The sequence below is a fragment of the Branchiostoma belcheri genome, unplaced genomic scaffold, assembly GCF_001625305.1.
Source record: "Branchiostoma belcheri isolate BF01 breed outbred unplaced genomic scaffold, Haploidv18h27 scaffold224, whole genome shotgun sequence".
In the NCBI taxonomy this organism is placed as follows: domain Eukaryota; kingdom Metazoa; phylum Chordata; class Leptocardii; order Amphioxiformes; family Branchiostomatidae; genus Branchiostoma; species Branchiostoma belcheri.
This window is the reverse complement of record NW_017803758.1, coordinates 178397-190705: the sequence shown is the minus strand read 5'-3', so window position 1 is coordinate 190705 and position 12309 is coordinate 178397. Positions and strand designations below refer to the sequence as shown.

The following is a 12309-nucleotide window of genomic DNA, read 5'->3' as shown; positions in this document are numbered from 1 at the left end:
CTCACATCTGGTCCACGTGCCATACATTTCTTTGAAACCGTGTCCGATCACAATTCGATTGAGCTACATTTATTGTTGTTGGTATTGCATATAAATAAAGAAATATCACCCCATAATCCATGACCAGGCGAAGTTACATTGAAATCACATTGCGTTCAGACGCAAATCGCGATGCGGGAAAACCGATTCGAAACCACCTCTAGAAGTGGTTTGGGATGTGCTTTCAATGTGATTTTGGAGCGTTCAGATGGAGCCACTTGAAACCGGCTTCGGGGTAAACCACATGTAAAGCGCCTTGGGTGACTTCACATAAACACGGCCTAACACACTAGGACTGCTGACTGTACATGAGTGAGAACTGCAGTGCTACATGTAGCTGGGTGTTTTCTTAGAAACTTAAAAAAAACAAATACCAGCCACATTTGGGGCATACGTCTTACCTAAATCTAACATTGGCTTTGGGTAGTATGCCAGCAAATTACTATACACGCATATCTACTAGTCTTAATTTTAAAATTTCTACTTCTACTTCTTACTTCCCTTAAGAAGAAAGGAAGATAAACATCAAGCAAAATCACCTGTTGGAACTGACATATACATGTTCTGTCATCTTTGTAACTTTGAAGTTGAATCTCAGAAGCCAAAATTTCCAAAGGCAAGAAAACTAAATGAGCAGCAGAAGATATAAGAAAATCTTTTTACCCCCTTTTTTTTACCCCCATTCATACCAGACTTCACAAAACCGGAAGAATTCATACGGGGGAATAAACCCTTCATAAAGTTGAGTTTATATAGTAATTAGGCTGGTGTGAATGAAAATTAACCGGTTGATTAAAGGTTTCAACTGGTTTATCAAAAACCACTTCATGAGGAGGTGGGGTAAGGGTTCGGTAGCGGTTTGCTCTGTCTACAAAGTGGTGTGAACACTATATGGGTTAATTTTGGACGTCAGACTCACAGGTTCCAAGTCACTATCTCAGCCATGGCAAAAATCAGGCCCTCATCAGGTTGGGGGGGGGGGGGGGGGCAGGACAACACAGCAATGTTGTTGTAAGTTAAGGAACTGTACATAGCAGACAAGAAGGCTGGGGGGGGGGGGAACAGGGTGGCATGCCTTCCTGTACGTGGAGTTGGACGACCAACCAACTTTGCAGACAGGATTTCACTGAAGAGGTTACTACATGTAGTACAGTATGTAAAGCCAGATATGAACTCAAGAGGCTTTACCCAGATTATACCGACTTATGAATTCAACCAGTTAAGTGAAGTCTGGTGTTGAATAGGGTCTTTGTTATATCCTCTTGAATACTGCAGTTAAGAATATATTTTTTTGCTGGTAAATATGAATTTAACCTGGAAATCAACTCTGGTGAAAATAAAAACACTGTAGTGTCAAGAGTTCATATTTATCCCTCTACACTGTGACAAATTAATCAAATAACTTTCCTCCATCACACAAAGCAACAGTTCATTGTACAGCTTTGAAAATATCAGTGTGTGCCACATTATGCATGAATATGTTTCATTGTGTGAATGAATTGAAAAATTTCTACTGTAACTTAATCAAATATAGGACAAAATCATTCCTTTAGACCACACCAATTTGATTTCTTGGTTAACGGATTTTTAAAGAAAAATAATGGAGCAGGCGGGGGAAAAAAATAAATAAAAGCAGGCCTTGGCATCCTATTATAGCCCAAAATGGTACGATAGGAGCCATGAAGTCAACACACCAGGCTGGTTCAAAATTTAAACAATGAATTTTGAACTTTTAATGATACCACTGCATTGAAAGATGGAATAACTGTAACAAGTAGGAAGAAAAGGTTTCCAACTGTTCAGGGCAAAATATGAGCATTTTGCACTTGATTCTGAATTTTTTACTAAATTTGCAAATCAGAAAAAATGAAGCGGGCGAATCTGTTAACCTAGAAATTAAATTGGTGTGGCCTTATTTGAAGAAGAAGTCAACAACTCGCTGCCTTCAGAAGAACCCTGGACTATGGTGATGACGAGTTCTCACTCTGTCTGAAAGGATTGGAGAAGGACCGCTTCCTCAACATACTCTTCACTAAAATCTGAAACAGAAAAATGGAACTGTTAACATCTACAGCAAATTTGGGTGACTCTAGACCCAAGACAATTTGCTCTTTAAAGCTTCCTTTCTTGTTGCTCAATAAAAAACCAACCAGAGGAATATTGACAAATTCAAGTTATGCAAATGAAGGCCTTTTTCATTGGCATAATCAATGAGAAAATGTGGTATTTCTAATAATGAGGTCTTTTAGAAAATCTGCTTCTGGAGTTGAGTTCCACTTTTTGATGTTTTGGTTCTCTTGTTGTCTTGGTACTGGATACATTATTTATATGGGTCCTTGACTTTCTTTTTTTCGAGTCGTAGGTTATGTGCTGAGGTAAGGCACAAAATCATCATCAGTATAATGTAACCATTGGCATCACCAAAAAATCAGACTATGCTTTTCAAAACAGCCGCCATTTGGGCCGCTTGACTCTCCTTGGTCACGTTGCTTTTGCTGCTATCATAAAAATGGATGATGGACGGCAATTTCACCTCGAGCTGGCCGAGTTGTCTTCAGATGTAGAAGCAGTGTTTGGCCAACTAACCCGGCCGATGGGTCTAGACCTTTTAGCGGAGTGGTTAGAGTGTCTGACTGGGGCCCGGGAGGTTGTGGGTTCGAACCCCGGCCCGGGACCAGTGGGTTTTTACTGTTCTTATATCTGCTTCTTACAGTGGTTCCCACACTGGCCCTGGGAGTTCTGGCAAAGAGTGCCGCTCCAGGGATGTCGAATTCGGAAGATTCAAGGACGAATCTTGAAAAGAAAAGGGGGAGTAGTGTAACAGTGGGGCGTTTATAGGCGCTACCAACTGACCCGGCCGATGGGTCTAGACCTTTTAGCGGAGTGGTTAGAGCGTCTGGTTATGAAGCTCTGGTGCCCCGGAGGTCGTGGGTTCGAACCCCGGCCCGGGACCAGAAGGGGTTTTTTACTGTCTACTCCTGTTTCTTACAGCAGAGATGGATTTGCTGTAAAATCATTTTGCACCTGTAACTTTCAGCTTTAAATAATTGGTTTAAATAATTGGTTTGTTGTAATGGGGATTCACTTCAATATAGATTATAAGATTTACATGTTACACAGGAGTTGTTTCCCGTATGTTCCAGCTTGATATACATGCACATGTGATATTTACAGTCTATATGATAATAACGTTAATGACCTGCTTTCCTTTGGTGTATACAGTGTCATAATTCATGGTCAGCTCCTATAACCACCGAATAAACAACCTCGTCCACTTCCGTTATGGGAAGTGACCATGAATTATGACACCGTATACACCTCAGGACGGGTCATTAACCCTATTATTATTTCATGAAGAACATGTAAAACAATGCACTGACTAACAGTAAAGTTCTCAAACTGGACATGAACCCTACAGCCAGCACGTACCAATGTGTTGAGTTGCGACACTTGTTTCACACAGTTGGTCACCTCATCATCAGTGACTTCAACCAGGGTGCAGTTATCAGCCTCGGTGGGTAGGGTGACGGAACCTTTCTCAGTCACCCACTCGTTAACCTGCAACATTACATTACATCGAGGATGAGGAACACTTTGTATTAGAATGTAGTTTATACAACGAAGAGAGAGCTGAGCTTTATAAACTATTGCAATGTATGTTTCCCCATTTCATACATCTTAGCAAACACAGATAAGTTCATATTTCTAATGGCTTTAGACAAACCTTTCAAATTATGAAACACATCTGTACTTATATCTACATCATTACTAAGAAGCGAGAAGAAGCCAAATTATCGTAATTATTACTATATGTCCATAGTACATAGAATTAGCACTAGCTTGTACATTGTATATACATGTATTCATTGCAAACTGTGGCGTCTTTCCTGTGACCTGTACTGAACCCAGTGGGTATTTGCGTACAATAAAGGTCTTCATTCATTCATTCATTCATTACAAAAGCCATAGAATAAAATGCATTTTCCAGCAAAATCATGGTAAATGAAAATGAAGTAAGAATTGAAGAATACGTGTTCAAGAATACAGCTCAATAACTATGAATAAATAGTCTACACAAAAATCTAAATTGGCCAATATAAATTACCATCATCATCATCATCATCGGTCGACCGTATTGGTCGGGGTTATACCGCCCCTTACGAGGTGGCATACCCTTTCGTTAGCTTAATACAAGACGGGGTTCGCCACGCCTCCGTCCGGGTGATGATGTAATCACCATGTGTGGTGATGTAATCACCATGTGGCTGATACGGAACAGAGGTTCGCCAGGCCTCCATTCGGGTGATTTGAAGTGAATCACCAACTCCATACAGTAGTGTTTGTACCATCGCACACCGGGGCATGCCCCTACTCTTTTTCGAAAGGTGTGGTGGGATCTGTAACGTGCGTGGGGTGTGGCTCTCCCCAAACACGGGACCTCCATTTAACGTCCTATCCGAGGGACGTCCCTAGCCAAAGCTAGGTACTCATTTCCACCTGAGTGAAGTGAGGAAAGTCGTGTAAAGTGCCTTTCCCAAGGGCACAAGATCGGTGACAAGGTGGGGTTCGAACCCACCCACCACGCGAAATTACCATATTATGGTAATGTAAGAATTTCAAAGAAGTAACAAGCAGTCATAGGCAATAATCCTCCACGAAGTTTTACATTTTGCAAATTGGGAACAATATCCCCCTGACCATGCCCTGCGCCACTTGCACGCTGCCTGCTACGTCCCTGTAAGTGTTCCAGGTCTGCACGCTACACGCGGGGCTATCACCCAACAGCCGGGCGAAAACAATTCAACAACGTTATAGGGATGTTTCTAAAATATGCATTTACTTCAATATCAATAAACAAAATGGTTCAAATAAAAAATTGTGCATCATCACGGACATAATGGCACACTACATGCCCAATTACACAGAAATACTACACTGCATGTACAGAACAATGCGTTTTTGCTGCGAACATGTTTCAAAAATGGCCCCCATACCCTAACCATGGGGATAAACTGATTCTACTTAACAACCCATCCTCACATCTGCATGAAGGAACTTCCCCCAAAGGCGGGGGGGGGCATTTTTCCCAGGCAGATGTTAGGGTGGGTCGTTGATTAATTAGAAACAACTGTGTGTGGCCCGTTCTTGAAGATTTTAAATGCGTTCGCAGCTAAAAGATATGGTTGTGTCCATTGTATTTCTCTGTAATTAGGCATGTGGTGTGCCATTATGCTCATGATAATGCATTTTTTTTTCTTTTTACCATATAGCAGTTTTCATATTGCAGTTAATGCATATTTCAGACACACCCCTATTTTCATAATCCGTGGAATAGGCCGTAGCTTAAGTAGCTGTGTGGTAAGCGAGGTTCTGAAAGTAGATATTAGGTGGTTGTTGTGTATAATTGTTTGCAAAGTATCTCTTGGGATTGTGACTTTGCACCTACTAGGATACTTTGTCAAATAAATAATATGTGGCAAATGAAACTTTAAAAGATTAAATGTTATCAAAGATGACTTTGTTCATCTGTTTAGATTGTCAATATACATTACTTCACATGTCACCTTTTGTGCTACTCCTCCAAACCAGGAGAGCCACTGAACATTAGCCTCTACCAGGCACCGCGGATCGCTGGAAAAATAGAAGAAATTGGCCGAAATAAAGGGATAGTATACCAAAGATCCAGGGCCATAGAAGCTCCAATTTGCGACCCATGGAGCCTGTGCGGAGTCGCAAGCTTCTAACGATATCAAATTAATCCCCCTATTATTCGTACAAAGAAACTTGATCAGCGCTGAAGATCATTTAAGTCATAAACCCGCCAGCGCCCAGCAGGAACGCTGTGTCTGGGACAAAGGTCAAATAGAGAGTGACAGCAAAACGCGACAAAAATTATATTTTTTCATATAATGTTCCTATTATCTGTGGGTTTTTTTTCTGACATAAGACCGAGGCTTTTCTTGCTGTTGATAAAATGTCCTGAAGATGGGTTATTTTTGCGATACAAATGCCATGCGGTTCCACGTTACGCTATAGTTTCGTTACGATGTGGTTACTCCGGCGCGAAAAAACAGAAACAAAGAAGAATCGACATTTTCTCTTTTTCTGCGGCTGATTTTGTGTCAAAACATTGACTATTCGAGGCAAGGGCGACTAGTGCTGTCAGTGGACTGATGATGACAACGAATGGTTCGGGGGAGTTGATGCACGACGGTATGGCCTGAAAGCAGAATGTTTTGCCGGCCCCCGTCGGCAGTCCAACGAAGACGTCGTGCCCATCCAAAATCCCCAACACGGCGTCATCCTGACCCTGCCGCAAAGTTCCATAACCAAAAACGTCCTTCGCCACACGGCGAACTCGTTCCCGGACTGCCATCGGCAGCAGACAGAAATCCGCACAGAAAACTTTGACTTAGGACAGATGACTGTTTATATAACTGTTTATCTTACAAGTAAAACAAAAAGCTGCCACGAAAAGTACGGCTGTGGACAAAGAATAACACTGTGACAGAAAACTACGATAGAGGATTGTTATAACTTCCAAAATACGGAAAGCGCCACAGAACGTCAGGAAAGTTCGCCAGTACAAGTCAGAGGGCAAAAAATGCGTCAGGAAAAAGACGAGACAAGACCGTTATAACTTCAAAACTTTGTGACCTCTGACACTTCCTGTCACATGGCCGCTCGTGTCGGGTCCGTCACGGACGAGTCGGAGAGCAATAAAAGGGGTACTTAACCACTTCCCACCTATTAGATACAACTTTGCACCTATTATATAGCGATTAGTGAACTTCAAAGAAGCTTGCGACTCCGCACAGGCTCCGTGGGTCGCAAATTGGAGCTTCTATGGCCCTGGATCTTCTCTGGTATACTATCTGTCACGGTGGCGTAGAGAAAACACGGAGGCAGAGCTCGAGATAACGTGTCCTGTTGTTTCTTTAATCTTTTCAAGTCTCCTCTCCCCGTAACGTTACCTTTCTAGAACTCCTTCCTTCGAACAGGTGTCGTTGCTACCTGTTTGAACACCCGTGGTGATCACGTGCGCACGGTGTGCTCGAACAGCCAGCGAACCCCCGCTCGAAGGAAGGGTCTAACTATAGCTACTACAATGTAAGTGCTTAATGTATAACTGTCACTTCGTGACATCTCCCCCAGCTTTTTTTTTACATAACGTCCCCGTTATCTAGTTATAGACTACTTAGTATGTACATACATTTCTATGCCATGTAACAATGTCTCTTTAAAGTGCCTGTAAATAAAGTCTCTGCTTCTCCCGGCCCAGTTGCCATGTCCGTCCTCCCCCACCCTCTCGGTGGTTGGCTCGCGCACTCCCGCAGGACCGCACGGAACAGGAACTCATCCATCTGGAAGGCGCTTGCTGGGTTGGTTCCCTGGCAGAGGCACCCCGGCGAGATGCTCTCACGACCGCATCGTTACATGTACGTTGTGCGCGTCGGACCATCTGAAGGAACCTGCTCCAGCGGGACACACCTCTGGGGGTGGTGGGTTAGGGCAGCACATACAACCATTGACAACCGCAATTCTCTATCTCTCAATTCTCTATCTCTCTGTCTCTCTCTCAGCCTCCTCCAAGCACTAGCCTGACGTAAAACAAATATCAACTCCAGAACTTTCAGCAAGAAACTTCAATTTAGTTGAACAATAACTTATCTACGTTAATCATCCTCTTATTTACGTTAATCTAATACGCCTGAATCTGACCCAAGGAAAGCTTCAGCTCCTCCCCCACAGGCTTGAGTCTGAGTCCAGTCCCATCTTCACTGTCCGAATACTCCTCATATTTTGACGACTCTTCCTCAGATTCTTCTTCTTCCTCTTCTTTTGCCTCTTCTACAATTTCCATCACCTCCTCCTCGGCCTGTGACCTTTCCCGCGCCCGCAGCCTCATCAGCATACGGCGGCACTCGATCTCCTCCTCGTCTAAATCCTCCTTCCCGCTGCTCTCCTCTTCCCGCGCCAGACGCTCCGGTTCATCGTCTTCCTCTGCCTCTTCCTGAACCTCTGGTTCCAGAACTCTCTGGTGTCGGGCAACCCTGTTCAACTCTTCATCGCTGCTCTCGTCTTCCGCGGTGCGTGCTTTGAGCAGACGTCGGAGACGGGGGTCGTCGACCTCAGCGGACGGTTGCATGACGACCTCGGGTTGGCGCTTCAGGCGGAAGTCATCATCTTCCTCTTCTTCATCGCTGGACTGTGGAGCGTAGTTAGGTCTATATCTTGGACTACCCCAGCCGTACTACCAAATGTCACGGTGGCGTAGAGAAAACACGGAGACAGAGCTCGAGATAACGTGTCCTGTTGTTTCTTTAATCTTTTCAAGTCTCCTCTCCCCGTAACGTTACCTTTCTAGAACCCCTTCCTTCGAACAGGTGTCGTTGCTACCTGTTCGAACACCCGTGGTGATCACGTGCGCACGGTGTGCTCGAACAGGCAGCGAACCCCCGCTCGAAGGAAGGGTCTAACTATAGCTACTACAATGTAAGTGCTTAATGTATAACTGTCACTTCGTGACATATCCCTTTATTTCGGCCAATTTCTACTATTTTTCCAGCGATCCGCGGTGCCTGGTAGAGGCTAACTGAACATGCCAAAGGTCCAGAAATGCCACTGACCTTGATATCAGGGATGGTGACGCGGGAAATTGGATCCTTGTCCAACATCTTCTTCAGCAGCTCCTTCAGAGGCAAACTCACATCATACCTGTACAGACATTAGCAATATTGTCATGACTTGTTCCACACTTTGTTGCTGTATTTTTTACCACAAAAGTCATGCTTGCTGGCAGGAGTACAGAGAGATAAAAATGACCTGACCTGTTTGGAAAGGTGAGGTCCTGAGTCCTGATCTTGGTGTGGAGTGCAAGGATGGAGCTGTCTTCAAAAGGACACTGTAGGGTGTACATACATGTATGAGATGTGTCAACAGAACACATTTCACAACTTGGCACATACATGTTCATTGTACATGCACAATGTCATGTAACGTTACATGTGGTCTCCACCAGACATCTCTGCAGGCCTCAATCAATAGTCGAAATAGGCCTATAAAAGCATATAACTGGCCAGAAGAGTTAGCTGGCTACCAAAGGAAAGCGGCTAACGGCCCAGTACATGTACTAGTCTGGCTCCCAGGGTAGTTTAGATCATGAGATATCAAAACTCAGAAGTTCCCCTGAAGTACCATAACAAGCTGCCAGGGGGCCTAAAATCTAACCAGTTCAAGGCAGCTGACTTGTTTTTACCAAGGAGGCTATAAGTATAACCTTGGTTTTGACAGCATGGTAAATTTTTCAGGTCTTTCACAATATTTTTATATCTGTAATTCAATCTTGAGTGGTCTTTAACCCTCGTACATGTTATTGTACATATCATCAGGGTCTACACCCACCCCAGCAATATACATGTAGATCTGTAAATAGCATAATACATGATTGTACATTATATTTTTTGTGCAAGTATTATAATAAAATAAAAGCTATTTGCTTTCTATTGGACCTAATAGTATCATTGTATGTCAAGACATGCAATTTAAATGATTTTATGGCAGTAATGTTGTGGGTGTGTTTACAATGTAGATATGTTTGCTTGTGCATTTATTGGTATTTGAAGTAGAGTGGCTGGAGGAATTTGTAACCACAGATTGACAACAAGGTCAAGTTTGCAATCTATCAGTGACTGAGAGGCAGCGAGTCCCACACATGTACAGTTACTAGTACCAGTAGTACTAATGTACGGTATACCTGCTACATGGTACAGATGTTACTGCAAGGTTACACACAAAACTCCCAGAGGTACATTTGTAGTAAAATGATGTGTACATGTAAGTCCAGAAGTGTTTTTGACTGATCCATTTTAGATGGGGTGGCACTGGAAGAGTCCATTCTTACACAGGAGATTTCAGATTTAATTTCAGACTGTAGTGATCATTTTTTGAGCGGAAGTGTTTCTGGACTGGTCCATTTCACATGTGGCTGCCCATGGAAGGGTGCATTTTAGCAAAGGGGGAACAATTTCCCAAAGATAATTTTGGACTGATGTGATTATGAAAACGTTGTGTCCTCCTCTCATTCACCATGATCTACATGCAAGTCTTTCTTTATAGTACATTTGTACATGGGACACAACACCAGCTGTCAAGGGGGTCATGTAACGAAAAACGTTTTTATGAAAACAGCGAGAACTACCTGATACAGGCGTGATTAACGACTTTCTCTGGGACAGACTGAACCCAATCATATCCACTATAACCTGACCTAGGGCCATGCAGACACAGGCACACACACACACACACACACACACACACACACACACACACACACACACACACACACACACACACACACACACACACACACACACACATACACACAAAAAACAATACCTCTATATTTCATGGAGGTAACTAATGTACAAAATCTCATGTTCAATATGTAAGACATTGTGTACTTACATGGCCATAAACAAAACAGTACAGAGTGATCCCTAAGGCCCAGACATCCAGACCCTAGAACGAAAACAGATTCCTTTCATGATTCACTCTTAGTATAACTATTAACTGTTACTTGTCTTCCTTTCCTTCATAATGAATGGAAAGAAGCTGTGGGTCTAAGAATATCATCATTACTGTACTAACTCCCTGCTTTTATTATTTTGTATTGCTGAAAGTATAGTTTTCTTCAAATGAAACTCTCTTTAAGTCTTCTTTGATATCTGTCAAATATAGTTAAAAAAGCAATTTTGTAAATTTAAAGAGAAAACAATCTGTTTTGTTTCACCCTTCAATGTGTTAATGCTAAATTTATTACATTAAGTAAATTTGCAAACCTTGATAACAAATCTCAGGGCTCCAGAATAACTTTTGAGTTACATGTTGTAAACCTCTGTCACAAATATCAGAACAAACACCTACAATTATATATTGCAAATTATAGGTCAATTCAGCTATCACAGGATGTCCTGGCCTGTGATGTTTGAATGTTTTCCAGAATTGTGAGATTATTTTTAACATTACAGGAATGTATTAATTTTTCTTGTCCACCTACCTTTCCACTGTACTTGTCAGTAGACTCTGGAATGTGAAAAAAAACAGTCACTGAACTGAAGCGTCCATGTAGAAATACATACAGTACCTTAGAATACCATTTTACTTTGCATCGTGCACATGTTCATGTCAAGGTGACATTATGTAAAAAACAGATTTCATAACCAATAAAGATATTATGATCCTTAGCCTGGACTCTATTGTATGAAAAAAAAAAACAAGAAACAAGACTGGCAATGAGAAAATACATTGCCAAGGCAACGGAGGTTGCTGTTAGGGTTATTCTTTGCATGCATATGGCACTGCCATCATTCTATGACTTTGAGGAAGATTTGGCACCTGTTAAGTCTAGACAGATACAGTGCACTCCTCCCCTGAGAGTATAGTGAACGAGCCCCGGGGTCACAGAGAGAAGGGCCATCCGGGGAAGAGAGGTCTTCCCAAGTGTTTCGAGGAATGTGGGCATAAATGTGGGTCAGACACATGCCTATGGACATTCCCTGCCTGTGGACAAAATGCCTCTCCTCCCCTGAGTGTCTTCCTAAGGGTTTCCAGGAATGTGGGCATAGATGTGGGTCATAGACATGCCTTTGGACATTCCATTCCTGTGGACAAAATGCCTGTACCATTCCTAGAATTCTTGCAAACTGCACACAATACTGTACCATTAGGCTCCTCCCTGAGACATCGCCAAAAAATCAATATAGTTACATTGTCTAGTGTCTACTATCATTAGGTTTGCATCCAGCCACATAACAGCATACATGTACATGTAACTCCTCAAGCCCTAATCAAGAAGCACCATGCTTCATGTATTTTATGTGATTTGACACCATGTACCAGTATTTCATATTTTTTTCTAAATGTATGAAACTTAGGCTTTAAGTATCTTTAGGCCACACCAATTTAATTTGTTGGTTCTCGGATTTTTTCAGATAAAATATGAAGCGACAGGGCGAAAAAAATAAAAATAAAAACAAAAACAGGTCTAGGCATCCTATTATAGCCCCAAATGCTACAATATGAGCCATGAAGTCAACAAAAAAGGCTGGGTTAAAATTTAAAGTATAAATTTTGAACTTTTAATCAAACCACTGCATTGATAGATGGAAAAAAACTGTAACAACTAGGAAGAAAAGGAATTTCCTCAACTGTTGGGGGCAAAATATGAGCATTTTTGAGTTGATTCAGAACCAGAATCTTTTTTTTTTT

At 42.2% G+C, this 12309-nt stretch overlaps 1 protein-coding gene across 3 annotated transcripts in view; it reads right to left on the bottom strand.

Moving 5' to 3' along the window:
- Positions 1 to 211: 211 nt before the first annotated feature.
- Positions 212 to 12309, bottom strand: part of LOC109470432 (calcium/calmodulin-dependent protein kinase kinase 1-like) — a 39130-nt gene continuing 27032 nt past the window's right edge. For 2 of the 3 annotated variants that reach the window (XM_019769385.1, XM_019769383.1), the window contains exons 14-19: positions 11099 to 11124; positions 10507 to 10560; positions 8871 to 8944; positions 8670 to 8757; positions 3469 to 3597; positions 212 to 2078 (exon numbers count right to left, since the gene is read on the bottom strand). In XM_019769385.1, coding sequence (XP_019624944.1) covers positions 2001 to 2078; positions 3469 to 3597; positions 8670 to 8757; positions 8871 to 8944; positions 10507 to 10560; positions 11099 to 11124 — 449 coding nt within the window. In that variant the 3' untranslated portion in view covers positions 212 to 2000. The remainder of the gene's footprint in view (positions 2079 to 3468; positions 3598 to 8669; positions 8758 to 8870; positions 8945 to 10506; positions 10561 to 11098; positions 11125 to 12309) is intronic. The other variant, XM_019769384.1, reaches the window with a different exon arrangement.